The 27,453-nt window shown below is 46.2% G+C and overlaps 2 protein-coding genes across 2 annotated transcripts in view; one reads left to right on the top strand and one right to left on the bottom strand.

Annotated features, from left to right (window-relative positions):
• The window catches only part of LOC146007433 (uncharacterized), a 302,630-nt gene that overhangs the window by 39,930 nt on the left and 235,247 nt on the right, over window positions 1–27,453 (bottom strand). The window lies entirely within an intron of this gene.
• Window positions 10,947–26,000, top strand: LOC146007438 (uncharacterized). Its single transcript, XM_083145786.1, has 2 exons — window positions 10,947–11,469; window positions 22,752–26,000. Exons 1-2 carry the CDS (start codon window positions 10,947–10,949, stop codon window positions 24,239–24,241), a joined length of 2,013 nt encoding a protein of 670 aa, XP_083001912.1. The 3' UTR covers window positions 24,242–26,000.

Raw genomic sequence — 27,453 nt, 5'->3', positions numbered from 1 at the left:
AGACTATTATTTAGAAGAATCATATAGGCAGTTACATGATATAAACTTCTATAAGAAATTACCACAAGATCCAACCAAGAAGTTCCTGGGGGAATTAAAAACTCTCCTTGAGGGAGTTCTGGATAGGGGAGTCACGTCGAGAGAGGAACACAGATTCCTTCTTCCCACACACCCCATCACTCCCACTTTTTATTTTTTACCTAAAATCCATAAGTCACTTTCTTCACCCCCTGGACGACCTATAGTATCAGGTATTAGTTCCATCACAGCAAATCTTTCCCACTATGTTGATTTTTTTTTACAGCCCTATGTTCCGAACCTGAGGTCATATATAAAAGATACCACCGATCTGTTGACCAAAATCCAGAACATAGTGTGGAAGGAGAATTATGCCTTCCTCACTCTAGACGTCAACGCTCTGTACACACACATCCCACATCAATTGGGATGTGAAGTTGTTCAGAGATGCCTGTCTCAAGACAGGGACCTCAGGCCGGAACATAGGGATTTTATCTTGGACAGTATAGCTTTCATTCTCACTCACAACTATTTTGTTTTTCACGGTGATTTTTATTTACAGACTATGGGGACGGCCATGGGGACCAGGTTCGCGCCCAGCTACGCAAACCTATACATGGGCGAGTTGGAGGAGGCCCTTGTGTGGGGGAGCGGCTGGGCGTCGAGCCTGGTCTTCTATGGCCGCTACATAGATGATCTTCTTATTATTTGGGATGGGGATTTAGATTCAGCTTCTTCTTTTGTTCACTCACTCAATCAAAACTCTTATAATTTATCATTCACCCACACCTATAGTCGGATTTCTGTTGACTTTCTCGACGTGACTCTCAAAACCAGAGAAAACAAAATAATTTCCTCTAATTATTTAAAACCTGTGAATACAAATGCATATGTGCATTTCAAAAGTGCACATTACATGCCTTGGAAAACCAATATCCCCAAAGGCCAATTTATGCGCCTACGGCGCAATTGCACTGATGAAGATCAATTCAAAATACAAGCAGAAATAATGTTTAACTCCTTCAGGGAGAGAGAGTACCCAGAGGAACTTTTAAATCAGGCCTATTCTAACGCACTGGAAATGAATAGAAACGACCTTCTAATTCCAAAAAACAAAACTAAGATCAAAAATACCTCCAAAGAAATAAATGATAAAAAAGATATTGCTTTTATAAGCAAATTCAACACTAGAGCTAATGATATTAAAAATATTGTTTCCCGTAACTATAGAGTCCTACATCAGGACAAAATTCTTTCTAACATTATTCCTAAAAAAACAACTTTTGTGTACAAAAAGAATAAAACTTTGAAAACAATATTAGCACCTAGCTTCCTGAAAAAAACAAATGTATCAAAAAAATCAAGAATTAATGACCATTTAGCATGGCTCCCTAATAAACCCAATGGTTTTTTTAAGTGCGGTAAGAACAAATGCACTATGTGCACACATGTTCCAAAAAAATCCATGCTAACAGGAACTGGAGTAGAGAAATCTGAAAATCCTAAATCTTTTATGAATTGTGACTCCACATACATGATATATTTATTACGTTGCAGTTGCAATCTTCCATATGTGGGAAGGACAACGAGATCCATAAGGACCCGCTTTATGGAACATCGTCGTAACATCCTGAAAGGCTTTCTAAAACATAGTGTCTCACGCCATTATAAGACCCATCATAATTCGAACCCAGCATGTTTAACTATAACAGGTCTAGAATGCATTGGTTTTACAGCCCGTGGAGGCGATAGATTTAATATCCTATGCAAACAAGAGATCTTTTGGACCTTGAAATACAACTCACTACATCCTGATGGATTAAACGAATCAATAGAGCTAAATACAGTGTTGTGAATTAGTCATGTTCTGTTATATATCTGAATCTTTTTTTATGAACTAATATCTAATTATCATCCATTATGTTTCTGTGTTTCTGTAATGTATATATGAAAAATGATATCCGCGATAAAGCCATGTATCTGTATCCATTGAGTATTATATGTTCTCTAAAAATTATTATCCGATGTATAATGAATCTCCACTGTACCCTAATGTATCTGAACTAATATTCATCCATTAATTATTGGAATATAATTCACATTATTTACTAATATATTTTTTATGCATAATGTTTGCACATTCTATCTATATAAATGCGGCAATTTCAGTGGTTTGGTCTCTTAGACCATTCTCCGTCTGTTGCTAGGCAACTCAGCGATGCTGGGACTCTGCCACTGGAGACACGCGCGGCCTAACATGAGAACAGCCAGTTCTCGCGAGCCTCCGTGCGTGAATAGGGCGTTATACGCCCCTATCCCCTAAGCAGAGAGGACGCATCGCTGTACGCCGTCCAGCACGCCCCCGAGTCACGTGACGTGCACGTGACCGGGAGCGGTTGCTGGGCAACGGACGGATTAGCGTTCAGGTAGGCGGAGGGGTCCGTGGCGATCGTGTTACCGATACCGGCAATCGGTGCACGACGCCGCGACCCTCTTTACTTCCCTGATCGCCCTGCATGAAGACCGCCCATTTTTATTGTATAATAATGCCCTATACACATATGTTTCTCAGGGTGGACTATAATGGTGTTTTTTTTCCGGGTCACATGACCGCATATATACCCATGTGAAAGAAAAGTATTTATTCTTATGAAAAAGGTGTTTATATATATATGACTGCCTCCATCTCAATATAGAGTACTTTCCTATGTAAGTTTAGAGACGTTTCTCATATTATTTAGAGTTTTTAAATGGTTATCACACTCAGGTGTTTGTCATGGACAATTAGTCCTCAGGTATAAATAGTGAGCAGAGAACTCACATAGATACACTTGCTCCTGAAGAAGCCGGAGGTTACATCCGGGGAAACGCGTTGAGCCTTGCCAAAGACACCCCTATTGTGCTGCTGAGACCCGGTGCCTGATACCCCATATTTCCCCCAATGGGACACATCCAAAATTTGGTCGTTTGAAAATCTATTGCTGTTTAAAGGGACACAGCCACTCACCATCTTGAGAAGTCCTGCTTGGAAAAATACTGGAGTTCCAGCCTTTGGGATACCTGCATGATCCCTAAATCCCAGTCTCCAAAGGACATCATCCTCTAAGGGGAGTGATATACCCCCGCCCGTCATAGGGCCTAATTCAGGACTGTGATCCCGACTCTGGCATACAAATATCTTCCAGACCGACCAGGATGGTAATATAAATTTCACAGCACTTTATTATCAGTACTCTCAGCTAGCATTTGCGATATCGCTCTCAGTGAGACAATACCATAAACAAAAAAGGACTCTCAGCCAATATATGTAGTGTGATTTTATTTATGTGTATATTTTTTTTTCCATTGAGTGATTTTTATTTAAATTTTTCGATACACAGAATAACATAGCAAACATAAACTTCTTTATCGATTGAATTTAAAGGAAAATAAATAAAATAAATAATCAAAAAAAAAAAAAAAATTAAATAAAATAAATAAATAAAGTAAAAAAACACATATCAATACAGTAATAAATTATATGTTACATTAGTAGTGGTATCTTCCAATCGAACAGATAGCGTTATCAAATTCACATGAATTAATAATTAATCTTTAATTAATAAAATTATATCTTATGCGATGAATATTTTGATGAAAGCCAACGGGACCAGATAAGATAAAATTTAGATTCTGTTTTGCGATTAATATACAAATATCTCTCATGTAGCACTGTTACATTTACTAAGGAAATCCAAGCCTTAAAATCAGGCCCTGATGAATCCATCCAAAGTCTAGCTATGCAAACCTTAGCCAATGTACACAAATTAGTTGTATATTGTCTCGAATGTTTATCCAGGACATCATTACCAGACACTCCAAGGCAACAAAATCTCGGTGTTAGCTTATTTAAGGGAATTCCTGTTACAGATATAGCTTGAAGCACTTTAGTCCAAAATAATTTCACCACCGAACATTCCCATAATAGATGCCAAAATGTTCCCGAGTTGCATTTACATTTAGGACATATATCGGAAGTTCTTCCTCCAAAATGTACTAATCTAACTGGAGTCAGATATGTTCTATGTAGAATAAACAATTGAATTTGTTGAAATCTAATTGAAGCAGTGGAATTACGAGGACATGTAAGTGCCTCATTCCATTCAACCTCAGACAACCCACCCACCTCCAATTCCCATTTCTGCTGCAGATTCGGTAGGTCATCAGTATGATGATACGATTGAAGAAAATTATATAAACATGAAACAGCACGTTTAGAGCCCAGTTGTAGGAGGAATGTTTTTAAAGGAAAGTGTCGAATAAGAGGAGGTCCCTGAGGAAACTGCAAAGACAATGCGTGACGAAGTTGAAGATATCTGAAGAAATACATAGATGCAAAATTAGATTCATCTTTCAGCTGATTAAAAGATTTCAAAACTCCCTCCTGATATAGCTGACCCACAGAAATTACTTCCCTTTCACCCCACACCATTCTAGGCTTAAGGGAGGTAAGTTTTGAATAATTTAGAAAATTCCATAAAGGAGTGTCTGGGTCAATATCCCGAAACTTCATTAAAACATGTATTTCTCTCCATATTTTTTGTGCCTGAAAAACCAGTGGTATTTTCTTTTGTGAAACAATTTCACTAAACAATGCCTGAATGGGTGAGAGTCCATGTTTCATTTCTAAAACCAATAAGCTCGGAAGGGAATCTAAGGGGCAATCCTGAAGCCATAGTCTCAAATGAGATAACTGTGCCGCATAATAATATAATTTAAAATTTGGAAGTGCTAGTCCACCCGATGCTTTAGATCTAGTTAGTACATCTAATTTTATGCGAGGCCTCTTATTCTTCCAAATCAAGGAGGATATCATACTATTAAGTTTTTTAAAAATTGAATTTGAGAGATATATTGGGGCCTGTTGAAATATATATAGAAATTTTGGTTGAACTATCATTTTTATTAAATTAACTCTTCCAGTCATTGTCAGAGGAAGTTTACACCACAACCTAATCCTATCCTTCAAGTAGGTGAAGAGAGGCAATACATTCAGAGAGACGAATTCCTGCATATTATTAGACACCTCAACACCTAAATATTTAAACGAGGCTACCCACTGTAATGGAAGTGGAATAAGGGGTGTGATAGGGGGCTGACCCTTAAGAGGAAGGATTGAGGACTTGGCCCAATTAATAGTAAGACCGGAGTATTTCCCATATGTTTCTATCACTTGAAGTACCACCGGCATGGAAATCGAATAATCTTTAATGAAAAGCAACATATCATCTGCATATAATGCAACTTTATCTACCCGACTATTCAGTTGAAGTCCACAAATTTCTGGATGTTCCCGGAGAAGGCATGCCAGTGGCTCTATCGCTAATGCAAAAAGTGCGGGAGACAATGGGCAACCCTGCCGAGTACCACGTGAGAGTGAAAATGGGGCAGAAATGTAACCGTTTACTGATATACGGGCAGTGGGTTTATAATAAAGTAGCTGAACCCATTTCAAAAAAATGGGTCCTATTCCCATACATCTCATAACCTCCCACAGGAACGGCCACTCCACTGAATCAAAGGCCTTTGCCGCATCCAATGACACAATGACAGAGGTGGACTCGTCCCTATGGGAGGCCTGCAGATGCGAGTATAAACGTCTAATATTAACCGAAGTCGATTGCCCCGGCATGAAGCCAGTCTGGTCTGGATGCACCACCCTAGTTATAACCCTATTTAGTCTTATAGATAAAATTTTTGCCAGAATCTTCGCATCAGTGGTAATCAGAGAAATTGGGCGATATGATTCAGGAAATTTAGTATCTTTTCCTGGTTTGGGTATTACATTTATGACTGCTTCAGACATGGACTCAGAGAACCTACCTTCCTCTGTCAATCCGTTAAAAAGATCTAGAAACTTTGGGACTAACATTTTAGCATGTTTCTTATAAACCTCCACTGGAATGCCATCAGAGCCAGGAGCTTTACCATCAGGGAAGGAAGTAATTGCACCTTCTATTTCATCTAATGTAAATGGGGCATCTAAAAAGGATCGTTCATCTTGAGACAAACTTGGAAGGGCAACACTCCTCACATACATCAATAGCTCATTTTCAGTGCATGAAATTCTAGAGGTATAAATAGATCTATAAAAAGAAAAAAAGGTATCTGCTATATCTTGAACCGTTGAGACAGTTATGCCATCAGTCGTCACCAATTCAGTAACCGTCGCGCATGGTCTATCTAAATGTACCAGATGCGCCAAATAACTTCCTGTTCTGTCTGCATACGAATAATGTGAGTGAGACTGAAACATAAGCCGTCGGTTTACTCTGTCAGTAAGATGAGCCGTCCATTCTTCCTGTGATGCTAACCACTTAATACGAGTATCCTCCAAGCCATCTCCTAGATACTTTGACTCCAAAGAACGACATGCAGATTCTAATTCCATCTCCCTCTTTCTATAGAATATTTTAAGCTCTGCAACTCTTTTAATTAAGGTCCCTCTCATGAACGCCTTAAAGGCATCCCAGACAACAGCCGTAGAGGCTGATCTTTTATTATCCACAAAGTAATCAGACCACAATGCTTCAAGCTCGGAGCCTGCTCCCATCTGTAACAGCCAGGATGGATGGAATTTCCAATAGGTCATCCCTCTAGAGCTATTAACATCTATATTTATCATTAGGGGTGAATGATCAGATATTCCCCTTGTTTTGTATTCAATTTTAGTTATCAAGGGTATAAGGCAATGAGAAACTAAGGCCAAGTCAATTCTAGAAAAGGATCGATAACTAGACGAAAAACATGAATACTGCTGTTCCCCAGGGTGCCTAATTCTCCAAGCGTCACTCCAACCCATACTACTCACGTATTTCGCAAATTTACCAACTCCCATCATTTTAGCTGTCATAGGTGTCTCCCTCCATTTATCTAAATTAGGATCCATTAAATTGTTGAAGTCTCCCAAACATATCACAGGAGTTTTTTGAGACACGGCAATAAATTCTGCCGCCATTTTTAAAACTTCATATGAGAATGGTGGGGGAATATAGACAGCCAATATAAACAATGGAGTTGAATGTATTTTGCAGTCTAAAAAAACAAATCTACCATATGGATCAATCTTGACGGCGTTACAAATAAAGGGCACAGATTTTTTAATAAGAACTGAAACCCCTCGAGAGGAAGAAGTATGTGATGAGTGATAAGCCCATCCCACCCATGGACGCTTTAAGGATAGTATCTTACTCCCATATAGATGTGTTTCATTGAGACATACTATTTCAGGACAATACTGTTTTACCATTTTTAACACAAGTGATCTTTTAACCTTATCATTAATACCCCTAACATTCCAGGTTAAAAACTGTACCATTTAATTAAGGTATAAAATATTATCATATTATTTATAATAATATTGAATAATAATATATCATAATGGGAAGGAGACATGAGTTACGATTGGAATCGCTGAAGGAAGGTAATGGGGTAAGAAAAAATAATGTATATATATAAATATATGTAAAAAAAAAAAAAAAAAAAGGAAATAAAATTTGATCAAAAGAAGAATTAATTACTAAAGATAAAATTTCCATACCATCCCCCCACCCTGTATACCCTACCCAACTCAGGCATACTTGGATCCCCAGAAAACCAATCCCTAACATTACCCCAAAGAAAATAATAAACTACAGGGACAATAAACTTTAAGAACCACCAATGCAATGGTGCTTCCCTTGACATGTTACTACAGCCTAACAAAGTGATTTTTCACAAATTTGTGTAAATACTATTTCACCAACTCATTTATACATATAATATCTATTAGATTAACTCTTTCAATTATATTAGATGTTGTACAATCTGGTCCTGGTTTTAATAATATAACACTAAGTTATAATATTACATTTAATATAAGTCAATCAGGTGCCAATTGCCGGTGACCAGGGGCAATGTGATCGAGCCATGTTGCCGCCTCCTTAGGCGTGGCGAAAAAGTGAGACACCCCATCCTTCACCACTCTTAATTTGGCAGGGAATAGCATTGCATAAGTTATATTTAGTTCACGAAGCCTGCGCTTTATGGGAAGAAACTTGGCCCTATCCTTTTGAACATCCATTGCGAAGTCTGGAAACACATTAATCTTTATTCCGTCCTTCACCAATGGACCTTTCGTACGAGCCAGTCTCAGCACCTCATCACGGTCTTTATAATTAAGGAATCTTGCAATGAACGTGCGGGGAGGAGCACCTGGAGGAAAGGGCCTAGATGGAATACGGTGCGCACGCTCTACCGCAAAATGAGAGGAGAAACATTCCTTGCCATATACACTCAAGAGCCAGGATTCCAAAAAAGATTCTGGTGAGGAGCCTTCCACTTTCTCTGGCAATCCTACGAACCTGACATTATTTCGTCTTAATCTCCCTTCCACATCCGAGAACTTATTCTGCATAACAGACATTTGCTGACATAAGCTAGAGACTTTTTCCTGCATAGGACCCTTGGAATCCTCAATAGTAGAAATACGGATCTCCGCCTCATTTATCCGCTCACGAACATTTTGCAGATCATGCCGGAGCAGGCATATATCACCTTGCACCTGCTCTATTTTATTTGAGAGACGTTTCTCGCAAGAAGTAACTGCCTCCAGGATACAGTGTAAGGTAATATCATGAGGGGCTGCATTGGCAATTGCCTGTGAACCACTATTGTCTAGCAGAGCTGGATTATTTTGAGAATCCTCATTTTGTTTTGCTTGCAAAGAATTTTCTGTAGCTCGAGTTTGTCGATCTAATTTGGCTACATTGTTTGCTTGTTGCGTTTTGCCCATTGTAATGTATTACAATCAATATAGTAGATACTGCCTGCAATGTGATGAGAGACCAGCAGATGGCGCTCTTATACTGGGTTACGCTGTTTATTTTATATGAACGCAGAGTTATGTGGTTGTTTTGCTTTTCTTTTACAATTGGAGTGCAGATTGAGTCTATTAATAAACTTTTGTGATGTATATGTCACTTTCTTACAATGTTAGCCCTTTGTTAGTGTCACCAGGAGTCAATCATCTGCGCATCATCATCTAGTCTCCTCCCATGGCACCTCTCATAAGCTTTCCAAGATGGCGCCGGTATTAGCCCACTCCAGGTCCAACCACACACTGTGATAGGGGACTAGAGCGCTGGTAAATAAATGGCAGGAGATTCGCTGCTTTTAGTGGCTCTGCCTAATTTCTTTTACACTCGGCGGCCGGGGACCCTGCTGAATCTGCTCCTGACCACCTGAATATCTCAGCAGGTGAACAGCTGCAACTGCCAAAATGGCGATCACGGCCTGAGATATTTCTTCACTGACAGAGCCTGATCACCTCATCCGGGGTCAGCTGATCTATAATATAATAAAAGTTGGCTCAATAGAATCAGCGATGTATCAGGGAGCCGAATATTACATTAACAGCTGACTGCAGTATGATTTCGGATATCTCAGCAGGATTATATGTCAGGGAGCATACAGCTCTGCGTCCTACTCCATTGCCGCCGTGGCCACGCCCCTCATTTATGTGTATATTTTAATAAATTGTTTATACTTTTTTGAGAAACGTCTGATACAATTATTTGGAAACAGCCAGCGCAGGCACAAATCTCTTTATTCACTTCCTCCGAGAAGGTTCTTGCCAACACCACTCCCAAAGGAGTCTCGTCTCCGAAAGTTTCTGTTGGGGGCAGCCCAGTCCCTCCTAAAAAAAAAGGGGTGGTGATCCCGGTCCCGCGGGAGGAATGGAGAAAAGACTTTTACTCCATTCTGTTTTTAGTGCCCAAGCCAGACGGTACGTTCAGGCCAATCCTGAACTTAAAATCTTTAAATCTCCATTTGTGGGTGGATCACTTCAAGATGGAGTCTCTACGGTCCATGCTTCTCAGTCTGGACCAGGGAGAATTTTTGGCATCCATGGACATACAGGATGCATATCTGCATGTCCCAATTCACCCGGAGCACCAGACGCTCCTGAGGTTTGGCATAGGGGACAGGCATTTTCAATTCCAAGCGTTACCCTTTGGTCTAAATACGGCTCCAAGGGTTTTCACCAAGATCATGTCAGTGATGGCGGCTGTCCTCAGACTGAGGGGTATTATTGTGATACCGTATTTGGACGATCTGCTGTTCAAAGCAGATTCAGCAGAGACATTGCAGAGACACCTAGCAGAGGCTATTCAGTTTTTGCAAGGTCACGGTTGGCTTTTAAATTTGCAAAAGTCTCACCTAGTCCCATCTCAGAGGATCCAGTTCTTGGGAGTTATCCTGGATACCCATTTACATTGAGTATTCCTACCGGAGACAAAAGCAAAGGACATGTCCCGTTTGGTGAGGTCGATGCTGGAGACACCAAATCCCTCGGTTTGGAAGTGCCTAAAGTTGTTGGGCAAAATGCTAGCAACTTTCGAGACGCTATCGTTTGCCAGGTTCCATTCTCAGACTTTCCAATGGAACATCCTGACATCTTGGTCGGGGAACACACAGACCATGAAGACGGAAAAGCTGAAGTTGAATGGGGTCGGTCTCTTCAGTCTTGGGACTGGCTGGTAGTCACTACCGATGCCAGTCTCGGGCTGGGGAGCAGTGGTTTTGGACCTGAGGCTTCAGGGTCTATGGACTGTGGAGGAGACATCCCTGCCAATAAACATACTGGAGCTCAGGGCTGTTTAGAAGGCATTATCCCTGGCAGAGGACAGACTAAGGGGTCTCCCCATAAAGGTCCAGTCGGACAACGCCACAACTGTAGCGTACCTGAACCATCAGGGAGGTACACGCAGCAAGTTGGCTATGTGGGAGATATCCCGGATTTTCAATTGGGCGGAGCAGAACGTGCCGGCCCTATCAGCTATATTCATCCCTGGGGTGAAGAATGTCGAGGCCGATTTCTTGAGCAGGGAGGAACTGCTAGAAGGGGAATGGATGCTGAATCAACAAGTGTTCCATCAGATTACAGCTCGATGTGGGACACCGGAGGTGGATTTAATGGCGTCCAGGTTCAACCGTCAGGTCCCCAGGTTCTTTGCCAGGTTGAGGGATCCCTTGGCATCGGCTGTGGACGCAATGACAGTTCCCTGGACAGGGAACCTGGCATACATTTTCCCACCATTTCCGATGATTGCAAGGGTTCTGAAGAGAATCAGGTCTCAGGGTATTCCAGTAATTCTAATAGCACCAGAATGGCCAAGGAGGTCTTGGTATTCGAGTGTTCGGAAACTGTCAGTGGAATCGTGGCGTCTACCTCTAAGGCCAGACTTACTAAGCCAAGGACCGTTCTTCCATCAGGATTTAGCTCGGCTAGCTTTGACGGCTTGGCTATTGAAACCGCCATTTTAAAGAATAAAGGTTTCTCAGAAGCTGTGGTGAATACCATGATTAAGGCTAGGAAGTCGGTGTCTTCGGCCTACTTCTATAGGGTCTGGAAGACGTATATTAGGTGGTGTGAGCGGCAGAAGTCTCATACTTCAAAGTTCCTGTGACCGGACGCCTGCCCTTAGCTCTGGCTACGCCCTTCGGGTCCACAGATTGCGGTACCAGGTCTCACGGGACCGTGCCAATTGGGGATTCCCTGTTACCGTCAGTAACCTCCTGTTACTGACTCCGCCCACTACGCAGTGGGCGGGGTTATCGCTGCCACCACCAGACTCCTCCTACGTGGCGTCTGGAACCACGGATACCTCCTCAGGCCCAACCGCTGGCCCTGAGTACTACCTGCGTCGACACACTGCTGGTGTCGACTGGTCCCCCACTGGTCACGGACCAGACCTCTGCTTTGGTAGCTGGCAGAGCGGAGACTCGGAGACGCTGGATGCTAAGCCCAGAACAGCCGGAGAACGGAATTATTGCAATTAATTCTGTTGGTCGCAGATGAAGCAGACTTCTTGGGCAAAAGATGGTTTATTGCCAATGGATCTGAAAAGATCCCTTCTCCTTGCAGAGGTATACAGCATACAGATGTTGTTACAGCATTCAGATACAGGCAAAAGTACAACTTTGGGCTCACAGAGCCCTGCTTATATAGGCAGAAAACTCTTTGACATTGTCAGATCCTCCCCCATACATTTACAATTTGCATCTCAATCTGATACGTTACTTCCCGTGCATAACGAACCAAGATTACATACTACAAAGGATAAATCCAATTTCCTTAGAATATATAACTTTCAGGAACAGGGGAGATATTTATCTCCTGGTAGCATGTTTACATAACGAAACACAAATGTCTGTGCCTCATCAACACCTCACACACAGGATGTCCTGGGCTCAGGGACCCATCACAACAGTACATAAGTTTGTTTCCTTATCACCTTTTACACAGGGCTTCAGACACAGAGCCTACTCCCTGCTGTGTTTTGGACACTCACAGACCTTCTGACAGGAGGGGCCGATTAGCATTTAATTTCCTCATCACCAAGATTTGCTAAATTCCTTCCCCCCAGAAATGTACAAAGTGCATTGTAAGTCCAGAATGCATTCCTCAATATTCAATACAATATACACAATATATGATGCAGTCCTAGCTCAGTGCCAAACATATATTTCATAAGTACATATAATCTGTGCCTGGTGCTCAGCAGCAGGCTACAACTTACATAAGCACTGCAGAAGGGGTCCTGTCCCAGCTCAGTGCTACTCATACAGTCTAAAACATGTCAAGTGCCTTTTTCTGAATAACGGCAAAGCAAGGAGAGTTAACCCCTTCAGTGCTGTAGCCGCCATTAACCCCGTGTGCCGGGCTCTCCGGCCACACTTCTTCCCCCCCCTTCAAGCGGGAAACCAGAGGGCCATGTCCCAACGATTTGGCTCCTGGTCCCGCAGCCCATTTGGGGGTTACTGGGAGTGCCTGGGGGTGTTGGCCCCCAGCCTAGACAGTTTCTCCAGACTGCAGTGGGCCATATCCGGTTGGTGCTGAAAGTCCACACAGTCACCACAGTGTCCAAGTCCAAGGCCCCACAACAACAGTCTGTCTGTTTCCCCCAATGAAGGGGGCAAACCTTCATCAGGTGGGTGTTCCTTCACCCCAGTGGGGTGCCAGTGGCACCATCTGTGCCAAAGCTGGTCTGCTGCATACACAATTGCCACCCAGTGTGTCCAAATTGTGGCATACCCCACCACCCACCATAGCAGTATTCTGCTCACACAAGCCACAGGGTGCTCCTGCCCACATGGCTCCTCCTGGCTCAGTACGGCTCCCAGTCCGTGCAGTGACGCAATAGTCCGTACCACAATGTCCTGGTAATAAATATGCGTCATCAGCACTGGAGCTGGTACCAGAGCCTCCTTCAGCGACTGGAATGCCAAATCACAAGCAGGTGTACAGTCCACTGTCTTGGGAAGACCCTTCCTAGTCACTACTGTAAGGGACGTCACTACCAAACTAGAGTCAGGGACAACTTGTCTGTAGGGCCTTACAGTTTTTAAGGTCAGTACCTGTCTGGGGGTTGTGGGCTGGGGACAGCCTCTGGTCGCCTCTACCTTCACTGGTCTGGGCCTACCCCTGTCTCCTCCCACACTATCCTCCAGGCTCTGCACCCCTGTCACTTCTCCCGGGCACCCGTCTGCAACAACTGTCAGACCTGCCCTCCTGTCCTCCTCAAAGGACCTACGTCTTGGGGAACCCAATCTCTCTGGTGTATCCCCTTCTACCTTCCTGACTACCCTGGGCCTGAACCCTTCCTGCCCGGGTACACTCCCTACCCCCACCCCATCAAGGCCGCTGCGAGCTTGGCATCGTATGCCTGTCAGGGATGGATCAGAGAGCGGAGCCTCCTGAACCCCCTGCCAGTGCCCCTCACTTTCTCCTAAAGGGGGACACTCTACAGGGGCATCTAGGTTGGGATGTCTAGGGTCATTCTGGTTTGGGTCAGTCATGTAAAGGTCAGTGTGGTCACTCATACTCACCGCTGGAGTTGGCAGACCACTAGGAACAGGAGCATCGCTGGGCACCCTCACAGAATACAACAAGCTGGCACACACATCCTCTGCGTTGCTAGGGGATGTAGGCACACCAGAGGCAAAAGGCATGCTGGGGAGATGCGCTGATCTAGCCGCTGTAGTCTTTTCCTCTGGGCTGGTTGATGCTGTGGTTGGCTGTGCTGGCGGTTGTCTGGCCGCTGTGGTCTTTTCCTCTGGGCTGGGTTGTGCTGGTGTTGATGGTAAGGACTGTAGTCTGGCAGCTTGACTCCAGGCGATGGCGTTAGCAAATGTAGTAACGATTCCACCCCCAAGATCATTCCCCAGGACTACATCTGTTGGGAGGCCATCCATGACGGCAACATCTCGCAACTCTGGTCCAGCCCCCCAATCCAGGTAGACTCTGGCCATGGGCACCTCTCGCTCCGCTCCATCTGCCATTGTAACTTTGGCAGTGCGACCCTGCAAGATTGCAGCAGGATCAATCAGTCTGGGGCTCACCACAGTGATTGAGGCCCCAGAGTCTCTTAGGCCTTCCCCCTGCAGGGGCCCCACTTGGACCGACTGCAGGTGCCGCCACATATTCCGTAGAGGCCGCATGGCCATGCAGGTGACTCTATCAGCAGAGTCTGCCTGCTTCTCACCACACTCCATCGGACTGACTGGAGGGGGTACAGTCTCTGTGGGCTCATCTCCACGGGTCAAGCAAGCAAGCCGGGATCCAGCATTCGGATTGGTAGCGCGAATCTGGGGTGCCGGCAGTGTGGGACAGTTCATCCTCAGATGTCCGATTTTCCCACAGCTGTAGCACTTCTTGACCAGGTGGGGCTCCGATGATCCCTGATTACTCGCAGGGACGCTGCGGGGCGATTGCTGGCCAAAAGCACCCGGGTTGGAAGATGCTTGCTTTGGGGGGCGATGAGCTGAAGAGGGGTGTCCCCCTAGTTGTACAGTCCTTTGTAGTGGGCTGCTACTTGGGCGTTTCAGCCCCTGTGACCGAATTGCCACATACTTGTCCGCTAGCTGGGCAGCCATCTTTACACTGGGTGGCTCCCGATCTAGCACCCACTCCTTCACTTCCTGGGCACACCTGCGGTAGAACTGCTCCCTGCAGATCACATCAATCAGGGTGTCCCAGGTTGTGGCCTTTGATTCCTGCACCCACTTCACCAAATACTGCCGCAGCTGGGTGGCAAACTGCTCATGGGTGCTGCCAGGATTCTTTGGCAAGTCCCGAAACTTTTTCCTGTAGGACTCAGGAGTTACAAAAAATCGTTGGAGGAGGGCCTTGGCGACAACATCATAGTCCCCGCAGTCCTCATTGGCCACTCCTCGATAGGCCTCCAAGGCCTCTCCATGCAGGGTGGGCACAAGGTGTCTTACCCACTCCTGTTTGGGCAAATCATGTAGTTTACAAGTCCTCTCAAAAACTTGCAAATGTCCATCAATGTCCCCATCGCTGTCGGCAAACTTAGCAAACTGAATCCATCCCACTCGGTGGGTAGCAGCTGACAACGGCGCCCGGGGTACCACAGCCTGTGGTGCCCGCTCCGCATGCCACATCCGAATGATGAGCATGCGTTCTTGTTCCGTTGCCCTCTCCCCTAATTCCGCTAGCCGATCCGCTAGACTATCCGCGCCGTCCACCCTGGGACGCGGGGATCCTGGCCCTGCTAGGGAATGTTGGGAAACATGGCTGCTGCTAGAGGGGGCGGGGCTTGTGAGTCTCACCGGGTCCAGATGAAGGTCCTCTGTGTGGCTGTCCTCCTGGACACGGTCACCATCAGCGTGCTGCACCTCCTCCCGACTCGACTCCTCCAAGCGCTTGAGCGCCGCCCTCATTTCGTTTACAGTTGCTTTGGAAGGGATATCCACACCCTTCTCCCGACACACGATCTCGAGGTCACCCTTCGACATTCCGCTGAAGTCCGCCATCTTGCGCGTTCTCCTGGCTGCAGTTACTCCTCCCTGAGTAACTCGGCTTCTCCAATCGGGTAACCGGAAAGCCGCCTGGGATATCCCACCGCTGTGCCACCAATTTCTGTGACCGGACGCCTGCCCTTAGCTCTGGCTACGCCCTTCGGGTCCACAGATTGCGGTACCAGGTCTCACGGGACCGTGCCAATTGGGGATTCCCTGTTACCGTCAGTAACCTCCTGTTACTGACTCCGCCCACTACGCAGTGGGCGGGGTTATCGCTGCCACCACCAGACTCCTCCTACGTGGCGTCTGGAACCACGGATACCTCCTCAGGCCCAACCGCTGGCCCTGAGTACTACCTGCGTCGACACACTGCTGGTGTCGACTGGTCCCCCACTGGTCACGGACCAGACCTCTGCTTTGGTAGCTGGCAGAGCGGAGACTCGGAGACGCTGGATGCTAAGCCCAGAACAGCCGGAGAACGGAATTATTGCAATTAATTCTGTTGGTCGCAGATGAAGCAGACTTCTTGGGCAAAAGATGGTTTATTGCCAATGGATCTGAAAAGATCCCTTCTCCTTGCAGAGGTATACAGCATACAGATGTTGTTACAGCATTCAGATACAGGCAAAAGTACAACTTTGGGCTCACAGAGCCCTGCTTATATAGGCAGAAAACTCTTTGACATTGTCAGATCCTCCCCCATACATTTACAATTTGCATCTCAATCTGATACGTTACTTCCCGTGCATAACGAACCAAGATTACATACTACAAAGGATAAATCCAATTTCCTTAGAATATATAACTTTCAGGAACAGGGGAGATATTTATCTCCTGGTAGCATGTTTACATAACGAAACACAAATGTCTGTGCCTCATCAACACCTCACACACAGGATGTCCTGGGCTCAGGGACCCATCACAACAGTACATAAGTTTGTTTCCTTATCACCTTTTACACAGGGCTTCAGACACAGAGCCTACTCCCTGCTGTGTTTTGGACACTCACAGACCTTCTGACAGGAGGGGCCGATTAGCATTTAATTTCCTCATCACCAAGATTTGCTAAATTCCTTCCCCCCAGAAATGTACAAAGTGCATTGTAAGTCCAGAATGCATTCCTCAATATTCAATACAATATACACAATATATGATGCAGTCCTAGCTCAGTGCCAAACATATATTTCATAAGTACATATAATCTGTGCCTGGTGCTCAGCAGCAGGCTACAACTTACATAAGCACTGCAGAAGGGGTCCTGTCCCAGCTCAGTGCTACTCATACAGTCTAAAACATGTCAAGTGCCTTTTTCTGAATAACGGCAAAGCAAGGAGAGTTAACCCCTTCAGTGCTGTAGCCGCCATTAACCCCGTGTGCCGGGCTCTCCGGCCACAGTTCCGACTTTCAAAGTTACTTGAATTTCTTCAGGATGGATTTTCTTCGGGACTCAGTCTCCAGTCTCTTAAAGTGCAGATTTCTGCATTGTCCATTTTCTTTCAGAAGAGTGGCTTTGCTACCAGAGGTGAAAACTTTTCTGCAGGGAGTTTCCAGATTGAAACAACCATACAAACAACCAGTGGCACCCTGGGATTTGTCTTTGGTATTGGAGTGTCTTCAAAGGCCTCCATTTGAGCCATTAAGGTCGGATGACCTTAAGTTCCTTACTTGGAAAATGATCTTTTTATTGGCTGTTTCCTCTGCGAAGAGGGTTTCGGAGTTGGGAGCATTATCTTGTAAGCCTCCTTTCCTTATTTTGCATGATGATAGGGCTGTTCTTAGAACAGTTCCCCAATTTTTGCCAAAAGTTGTTTCGGAGTTTCATTTGAATAAGGAGATTGTTCTGCCTGTGTTTCAACCCCCAGAGGGTTCTAAGAAAAGGGACAAATTGAGGAATTTGGATGTGGTTCGCGCGTTGCGCATTTATGTGGACAGAGTAAAAGGTTTTCGTAAGACGGATTCCTTGATAGTCTTGTATGACATACACAAAATTGGTTGGCCTGCATCTAAGCAGACCATTGCTAGGTGGTTGCGCTCTGTTATAGCGTTTGCATACACTAAAGTTGGTAGGCCTGTTCCGGCCAGGATAAATGCGCATACCCCCAGGTCGGTTGCCACCTCTTGGGCGGTTCGACATGGGGCAACAGCTGAGCAGGTTTGCAGGGCTGCCACTTGGTCATCTGTTCATACATTTGCCAAATTCTATAGGTTCCATGAGTTCGCGTCGGAGGACGCATCATTCGGGCGAGCAGTGCTGAGAGCTGCAGACATGAGCGTACCCACCCAAAGGACCGGCTCTGGAACGTCCCAATGTGAAGCTGTGTCACCAGGACCATTAAAAGAGAAAAAGGGATTTTTGTAAGAACTTACCGTTGGAATCCCTTTCTCTGATATGGTCCTGGTGACACAGCGATCCCTCCCTTACGCTCAGTAAGTATGCCAGTGTTCATGATGCATCATGTTGTTATTGGTAAAATTGATGTTTGTGCATATAATATGTTCAGGCGTTTGTACTTAGTTGATGTATTCCAGTGGCTTTGACAAATAAACTGAGGATTCTGGGATGCAGTGGGAGGAGCCTACCCTCTAAAGCTTTGGTATAGGTGCCTGGCTCCTGTGGACCCTCTTACATCCCAATGTTGAGCTGTGTCACCAGGACCATATCAGAGAAAGGGATTCGAACGGTAAGTTCTTACAAAAATCCCTTTTTTATTCAGCTTTTAAGTTTTGTCTATCACATAAATGGACATCCATGTGTACTATTGATACCACTGGCTTAGCCCATTATTTTAGTTATAAATACATTCTTGTACTAGATTTACAAATCTACATCACTTTTGAATTTTTCAGCTTTTTATTTATATTATTTGTAGCGCTGCTCACTTCTATTGTGTATAATGTCTGCTCCTGGCTGGGGTGGTAACAAAAACACCATCGGGTGCACATCGGGCACCGCACCTGGGTACTAAGTAACTTTCACCTACACTCCAGCTCAGTCCTGATGTCCCCATTCTGTGTGATCTCCTTCTGTACCCTACTCCTCTGTCCTGCCCCATTCTCCAGCTCAGTCCTGATGTCCCCATTCTGTGTGATCTCCTTCTGTACCCTACTCCTCTGTCCTGCCCTATTCTCCAGCTCAGTCCTGATGTCCCCATTCTGTGTGATCTCCTTCTGTACCCTACTCCTCTGTCCTGCCCCATTCTCCAGCTCAGTCCTGATGTCCCCATTCTGTGTGATCTCCTTCTGTACCCTACTCCTCTGTCCTGCCCCATTCTCCAGCTCAGGCCTGATGCCCCCATTCTGTGTGATCTCCTTCTGTACCCTACTCCTCTGTCCTGCCCCATTCTCCAGCTCAGTCCTGATGTCCCCATTCTGTGTGATCTCCTTCTGTACCCTACTCCTCTGTCCTGCCCCATTCTCCAGCTCAGTCCGATGCCCCCATTCTGTGTGATCTCCTTCTGTGCCCTACTCCTCTGTCCTGCCCCATTCTCCAGCTCAGTCCTGATGTCCCCATTCTGTGTGATCTCCTTCTGTTCCCTACTCCTCTGTCCTGCCCCATTCTCCAGCTCAGTCCTGATCTCCCCATTCTGTGTGATCTCCTTCTGTACCCTACTCCTCTGTCCTGCCCCATTCTCCAGCTCAGTCCTGATGTCCCCATTCTGTGTGATCTCCTTCTGTACCCTACTCCTCTGTCCTGCCGCTGCCCCATTCTCCAGCTCAGTCCTGATGTCCCCATTCTGTGTGATCTCCTTCTGTACCCTACTCCTCTGTCCTGCCCTATTCTCCAGCTCAGTCCTGATGCCCCCATTCTGTGTGATCTCCTTCTGTACCCTACTCCTCTGTCCTGTCCCATTCTCCATCTCAGTCCTGATGCCCCCATTCTGTGTGATCTCCTTCTGTACCCTATTCTCTGTCCTACCCCATTCTCCAGCTCAGTCCTGATGCCCCCATTCTGTGTGATCTCCTTCTGTACCCTACTCCTGTCCTGCCCCATTCTCCAGCTCAGTCCTGATGTCCCCATTCTGTGTGATCTCCTTCTGTACCCTACTCCTCTGTCCTACCCCATTCTCCAGCTCAGTCCTGATGTCCCCATTCTGTGTGATCTCCTTCTGTTCCCTACTCCTCTGTCCTGCCCCATTCTCCAGCTCAGTCCTGATCTCCCCATTCTGTGTGATCTCCTTCTGTACCCTACTCCTCTGTCCTGCCCCATTCTCCAGCTCAGTCCCGATGCCCCCATTCTGTGTGATCTCCTTCTGTACCCTACTCCTCTGTCCTACCCCATTCTCCAGCTCAGTCCCGATGTCCCCATTCTGTGTGATCTCCTTCTGTGCCCTACTCCTCTGTCCTGCCCCATTCTCCAGCTCAGTCCTGATGTCCCCATTCTGTGTGATCTCCTTCTGTACCCTACTCCTCTGTCCTGCCGCTGCCCCATTCTCCAGCTCAGTCCTGATCTCCCCATTCTGTGTGATCTCCTTCTGTACCCTACTCCTCTGTCCTACCCCATTCTCCAGCTCAGTCCCGATGTCCCCATTCTGTGTGATCTCCTTCTGTACCCTACTCCTCTGTCCTGCCCCATTCTCCAGCTCAGTCCCGATGTCCCCATTCTGTGTGATCTCCTTCTGTGCCCTACTCCTCTGTCCTGCCCCATTCTCCAGCTCAGTCCCGATGTCCCCATTCTGTGTGATCTCCTTCTGTGCCCTACTCCTCTGTCCTGTCCCATTCTCCAGCTCAGTCCCGATGTCCCCATTCTGTGTGATCTCCTTCTGTACCCTACTCCTCTGTCCCGCCCCATTCTCCAGCTCAGTCCTGATGTCCCCATTCTGTGTGATCTCCTTCTGTACACTACTCCTCTGTCCTGCCCCATTCTCCAGCTCAGTCCTGATGTCCCCATTCTGTGTGATCTCCTTCTGTACCCTACTCCTCTGTCCTGCCCCATTCTCCAGCTCAGTCCCGATGTCCCCATTCTGTGTGATCTCCTTCTGTGCCCTACTCCTCTGTCCTGCCCCATTCTCCAGCTCAGTCCCGATGTCCCCATTCTGTGTGATCTCCTTCTGTGCCCTACTCCTCTGTCCTGCCCCATTCTCCAGCTCAGTCCTGATGTCCCCATTCTGTGTGATCTCCTTCTGTACCCTACTCCTCTGTCCTGTCCCATTCTCCAGCTCAGTCCTGATGCCCCCATTCTGTGTGATCTCCTTCTGTACCCTACTCCTCTGTCCTGCCCCATTCTCCAGCTCAGTCCTGATGTCCCCATTCTGTGTGATCTCCTTCTGTACCCTACTCCTGTCCTGCCCCATTCTCCAGCTCAGTCCTGATGTCCCCATTCTGTGTGATCTCCTTCTGTACCCTACTCCTCTGTCCTGTCCCATTCTCCAGCTCAGACCTGATGTCCCCATTCTGGGTGATCTCCTTCTGTACCCTACTCCTCTGTCCTGCCGCTGCCCCATTCTCCAGCTCAGTCCTGATGTCCCCATTCTGTGTGATCTCCTTCTGTACCCTACTCCTCTGTCCTGCCCCATTCTCCAGCTCATTCCTGATGTCCCCATTCTGTGTGATCTCCTTCTGTCCCCTACTCCTCTGTCCTGCCGCTGCCCCATTCTCCAGCTCAGTCCTGATTCCCCCATTCTGTGTGATTTCCTTCTGTGCCCTACTCCTCTGTCCTGTCCCATTCTCCAGCTCAGTCCTGATGCCCCCATTCTGTGTGATTTCCTTCTGTGCCCTACTCCTCTGTCCTGCCCCATTCTCCAGCTCAGTCCTGATGTCCCCATTCTGTGTGATCTCCTTCTGTACCCTACTCCTCTGTCCTGTCCCATTCTCCAGCTCAGACCTGATGTCCCCATTCTGGGTGATCTCCTTCTGTACCCTACTCCTCTGTCCTGCCGCTGCCCCATTCTCCAGCTCAGTCCTGATGTCCCCATTCTGTGTGATCTCCTTCTGTACCCTACTCCTCTGTCCTGCCCCATTCTCCAGCTCAGTCCTGATGCCCCCATTCTGTGTGATCTCCTTCTGTACCCTACTCCTCTGTCCTGCCCCATTCTCCAGCTCAGTCCTGATGCCCCCATTCTGTGTGATCTCCTTCTGTACCCTACTCCTCTGTCCTGCCCCATTCTCCAGCTCAGTCCTGATGCCCCAATTCTGTGTGATCTCCTTCTGTACCCTACTCCTCTGTCCTGCCCCATTCTCCAGCTCAGTCCTGATGCCCCCATTCTGTGTGATCTCCTTCTGTACCCTACTCCTCTGTCCTGCCCCATTCTCCAGCTCAGTCCTGATGCCCCCATTCTGTGTGATCTCCTTCTGTACCCTACTCCTCTGTCCTGCCGCTGCCCCATTCTCCAGCTCAGTCCTGATGTCCCCATTCTGTGTGATCTCCTTCTGTACCCTACTCCTCTGTCCTGCCCCATTCTCCAGCTCAGTCCTGATGCCCCCATTCTGTGTGATCTCCTTCTGTACCCTACTCCTCTGTACTGCCCCATTCTCCAGCTCAGTCCTGATGTCCCCATTCTGTGTGATCTCCTTCTGTACCCTACTCCTCTGTCCTGTCCCATTCTCCAGCTCAGACCTGATGTCCCCATTCTGTGTGATCTCCTTCTGTACCCTACTCCTCTGTCCTGCTTCATTCTCCAATGTCTTTCTTCCACCTCTGTCTGTTTTAATTATACAAATAAGATGCACATTTGGGGTGAGAAAGATGCTCTGTGCTGCTATGAGGCACGGGGCCTGGCACGGCTGAGAGGGGCTATTTGGTGCTGCTGCTGCAGTAATTAAGGACACATCTGTAGAAATGCTCCACGGTGTAACACAAGATCTCTCTTTCCATGCGTGTATTGTATTCCAAGCGCACGGACACCCAAGAAGGAATCACCCTGATGGATAAACCCCATTTTGTTTTCCAGATTTGAAAATAGAAGATGACATCACAGGAAGTTCTCCAGGAGAAAACCGCATTCCTCTAACTATACATTCAGACCATCGCAGTGCAGATACATCGCCTGCTCCCTCCGATAGTGAGGAATGTTCCACTGATGCCACCGATAATGAGGAATGTTCCACTGATGCCACCGATAATAATGAATGTTCCACTGATGGCACCGATAATGAGGAATGTACCACTGATGGCACCGATAATGAGGAATGTACCACTGATGACTCCGATAATGAGGAATGTACCACTGATGACTCCGATGTTGGTACACCTTGTACATCTCGCAAAGTATTTGCCTGTTCTGAATGTGATAAGTGTTTTCCATATAAGTCAAACTTAGTAGCACATCAGAGAACTCACACAGGGGAGAGGCCGTTTCCATGCTCTGAGTGTGGGAAATGTTTTAAAGTAAAGTCTTATCTTATAACACATCAGAGAGTTCACACAGGGGAGAAGCCATTTATGTGTTCTGTTTGTGGGAAATGTTATAAAATGAAAGCGCAGCTTAATGTGCATCATAGAACCCACACAGGGGAGATGATGTTTCCATGTTCCGAGTGCGAGAAATGTTTTCCACATAAATCAGCTCTTGTTATACATCAGAGAACTCACACAGGTGAGAAGCCATTTTCATGTTCCGAGTGCGAGAAATGTTTTGCTTTGAAAAGGGATCTTGTTCAACATCAGAGAAGTCACACAGGGGAGAAGCCATTTCCATGTTCTGAGTGTGGGAAATATTTTGCACAAAAAAAAGATCTTGGGAGGCATCAGAGAATTCACACAGGGGAAAAGCCGTATGCATGTTCTGAGTGTGAGAAATGTTATACACAGAGAGCACATCTTGTCCTACATCAGAGAACTCACACAGGGGAGAAGCCGTATGCATGTTCTGAGTGTGGAAAATGTTTTTCAAATAAATTACACCTTAAAAGACATCAGCTAAGCCACACAGGGGAGAAGCCGTTTCCTTGTTCTGAATGTGGAAAATGTTTTATATATAAATCAAAACTTAATAGACATCAGCTAAGCCACACAGGGGAGAAGCAGTTTCCATGTGCTGAGTGTGAGAAATGTTTTGCCCTGAAAGGAGATCTTGTTAAACATCAGAGAATTCACACAGGGGAGAAGCTGTTTCCATGTTCCGAGTGCGAGAAATGTTTTGCCCTGAAAGGAGGTCTTGTTATACATCAGAGAACTCACACGGGGGAGAAGCCATTTCCATGTTCCGAGTGCGAGAAATGTTTTGCAGCGAAAGGAGGTCTTGTTAAACATCAGAGAACTCACACAGGTGAGAAGTTTTTATGCTCTGAATGTGGGAAATGTTTTACACAAAAACAAACGCTTTGTGCTCATCAGAGAACTCACACAGGGGAGAAGCCGTATGCATGTTCTGAGTGCGGGAAATGTTTTATATATAAATATCATCTGGTTAGACACCAGAAAATCCACACACAGGTGTAATGTAATACCCGTGAGATGAGGGACATGGTACAGGCTGGTTACATTACTCTGACAATAAAAGGAGAAATGTTGGCATAAATATGATGTATTCACTTATACCAAATTGTCAGGCGCTGTTTGATCATAAATATTCATTATAAAACCTTATTATTAATATCCGTCTCTATAGGATTTTTCGTGTCAGTGCATACACGAGTAGTCTAAGGGGGACATTTACTAAGATGTGTATTCTGCTTCACATGTGATGTTGCTATGGGCAACCAATCAGAATCTACTTCCTGCCTGTCAGTGTCACGATCTCGCTGCAGGGTCTTCCTCAGCGTTCGGCTCAGGTGTCCCTTTGATGGTCAGATATGAGCTGTCCCGGGGAAGCAGGAGCCTGACATCTCAGTGTTTGAATATTGGCTTCTTTATCCGGGATTAGTTGTAGATTCAGAGCATTTTCTACTTTGTCTCTCATTCGCCATTCAATGTGTTAAATAAGACGGTGGACAGCAGAAGGCAAATGTGAGGGTGATAACTATTGCTGCCCATACACTTGTGAGTTATTACATGCAATCATTTGCTTTTGACCACATCTGGCTGATAGATGAAATGTTTGTATGCATTTTAATGGGACCATTTAAAAGGATGCGCGGGCACGCCTCTGAGCACTGCACCGATAGATCTTATGTGCTGCACATCATTTCTGTTGAATTGCAGGAGCGATCGCATGTAGTTTTTAGAATTGTTTAAAACACTGGGCAGCCCTCTGATAGGCTGAGACAGCTTAGCCAATCCGAGGGCTGCCCAGTGTTTTAAACAATTTTGCCACCACTGCTGACGCCCGCTAGCAGTACACTACAATGCGGTCCTCTGCCAGCACCTGATGTGCCATCTCAAGATGGCATGGACATCGGGTGCTGAAAAGGGGCACTTATTACACCGCAAGATGCAATCGGGTTTGATGGACATCGCACTTCGATGTTGCATCGAATCCGATAGCATAAGTGTATGGGCAGCATTACTTTTGAAATGTATGTATATATTCCCTATTTTCTTAAGGCTGTCTCATTCTGTGGTGGTGAGTGTCCCTGCAATGCCGATTCTGTATCAGGGGCCCATCTGCACCAATGCACAGAAAAGCAGAAGCGTTCTCTTTTCATTTTCACTCCAACTTGCTGATGACCAAATGCTCTCATCTGCGGTGATCATAGTACTGCCATACCTCACTGTGTCCCCTAGTCTCCTCCCACCTTAGAGGCTAAGCCGTGATTGGCCTGGTTAGTTCCTGATTAGGAGACTACCAGGGAATACCTGGTGCTGTAATCTCTCAGACAGCAGAAGCGCAGGAACTATTCCCAGTGGAGTATTCTATACAGCCAGATCTGTTCTGTTCCTCTGCATCTCATCTGTCAGCCTTTAGGACGCTAACTGGTGCTGAGCAATATTATAAATGTATTCACTGGAACCTACGGATACTAAATATTGTATCTATTGCTGAGTACGGAATGTTCTCAATCAGTGTCATGCGTTATAACTGACATTTCCTGGCCGATGTCACTGATCATATTACATCTTAGCCACCTATTGTAGTGACTCACATCTTATTACCGGTGGTGGCCATTTATAGGAGATAATCCGTAGTGTAACCATTGTATGTGATCACAAAGACCTTTCCTATCATTATAAGGATTTCTGCATTTATGTGTATTGATTATGTCTTTCATGTTTGTCGCTATTTTATACTATCTTCTGAATAAAAGTTATTTTAATTAATTCACCGATCATTTTATCTATATCTTTATAAAGTGTGTCCCAAAACCCCTGTTGTTCTTCTTTGGTTTTCTACGACTGACTGTTGTTTTCAGTTATTGCACTGAACCTACCTTGGGAGCGCCGCCAACCTGATACCACATGGGATTACCGGTAATGTGGTTTTGATGTTGGTAAAATTTGATTATTTACTTATGTTATACTTCAGTGCCTGTGCGAATCCTCCCCCACAGTGTGTATGGTTGCAGACCCATCAGGTTGTTATAAAAAGTGATGTGGGTCTTTAGAGCCTGTATGAGAGGTAAAGAATTCCAGAGGTAGGGGGCAGCATGTGATAAGTCTTGGAGTTAGGAGTGGGAGGAAGTAATCCTTAGGCAGTAGAGGTGGCGTGCATTATCAGAGCGAAGAGGGCGGGCAGGAGTGTAAAGGGCGATGAGGTCAGAGATGTGAATGGGTGTGTAAGTGTTGGAAGCTTAAATTGGATTCTGAAAGGGAAGGGAAGCCAGTGAAAGAAACTATGATATTCTTGTAACCTTTCTTATTTCTGTAACAATGAGATTTGTTAAGTCCTATACCCGAAGGAAGAGGCGGGGCCACGGCGGTGCGGGAGTGAGTGAGGTGGAGGTGAGAGCTCCCTGGGCTATGTAAAAATCCTCCAAACTAAGCCTCTGAATATCCTGTGAATTACCGTTATACCGGCATAACAACGCGGGATCTGCCGTACAAACACTCCCTTGCTAAGTACCTGGAGTACGCGCTAACGTCCTGCTGGTTAGACGGAACTACATCGCTACAGCCAGGGGAGCAGCATCCTCACTCTTCCCCTTCCGGATATCGTGACACACGCGACCGCACGCCCGCCCGCTGCATCGCCGGGCAGTGAGAGAGCCAGGTCGGACAGACGCTTTGTGTCAACCCGGGCAAGAGGCGAGTGCGCAGCCCAGACGGAGCAACGTGAGGGTGAGACAGTGAGAGGGTCTCACCTCACCACTTACTCCCCAGCCGCAGCAATACGATCCGGGCAGGAGGCGAGTGTGTGGCACAGACGGTGCATTGTGAGGGTGAGACAGTGAGAGGGTCTCACCTCACTAACTACCCCCCAGCTGCAGCAACACGATTTGGGCAAGAGGCGAGTGTGCGGCACAGATGGTGCAAGTGAGGGTGAGACAGTGAGAGGGTCTCACCTCACCATCCATCTCCCAGCCGCAGTAAGACGACTTGGCAAGACGATTCGGGCAAGAGGGGCGAGAGGGATTTAGACGGAGCAAAAGCGTGATACATTTGGCCGTTCTCTGCAGATACCACCACAGCCTATGGTACTGGGACCCCGCTGAAAAAGCTGATAATACAGGCGCTGTATGCAGGGGAGTCAGCGAGAAGGTTTCTTCATCTGCTCAAACGAACAGAACATGCAACAATCTGGTGCAGTATAACTTCATTATCCATTATTCGTGACT

The sequence above is a fragment of the Crinia signifera genome, chromosome 6 (genome assembly GCF_055691185.1).
Source record: "Crinia signifera chromosome 6, ASM5569118v1, whole genome shotgun sequence".
In the NCBI taxonomy this organism is placed as follows: domain Eukaryota; kingdom Metazoa; phylum Chordata; class Amphibia; order Anura; family Myobatrachidae; genus Crinia; species Crinia signifera.
This window is presented reverse-complemented; position numbering and strand designations above follow the sequence as displayed.

What these genes read in the sequence shown, in the direction of transcription:
- LOC146007438 (XM_083145786.1), top strand. Translation starts at nt 10,947, where the DNA reads ATGGATGCTGAATCAACAAGTGTTCCATCAGATTACAGCTCGATGTGG. An exon ending in GAAGACGTATATTAGGTGGT is followed by an intron (nt 11,470 to 22,751) that starts GTGAGCGGCAGA and finishes TTTGTTTTCCAG; the next exon opens with ATTTGAAAATAGAAGATGAC.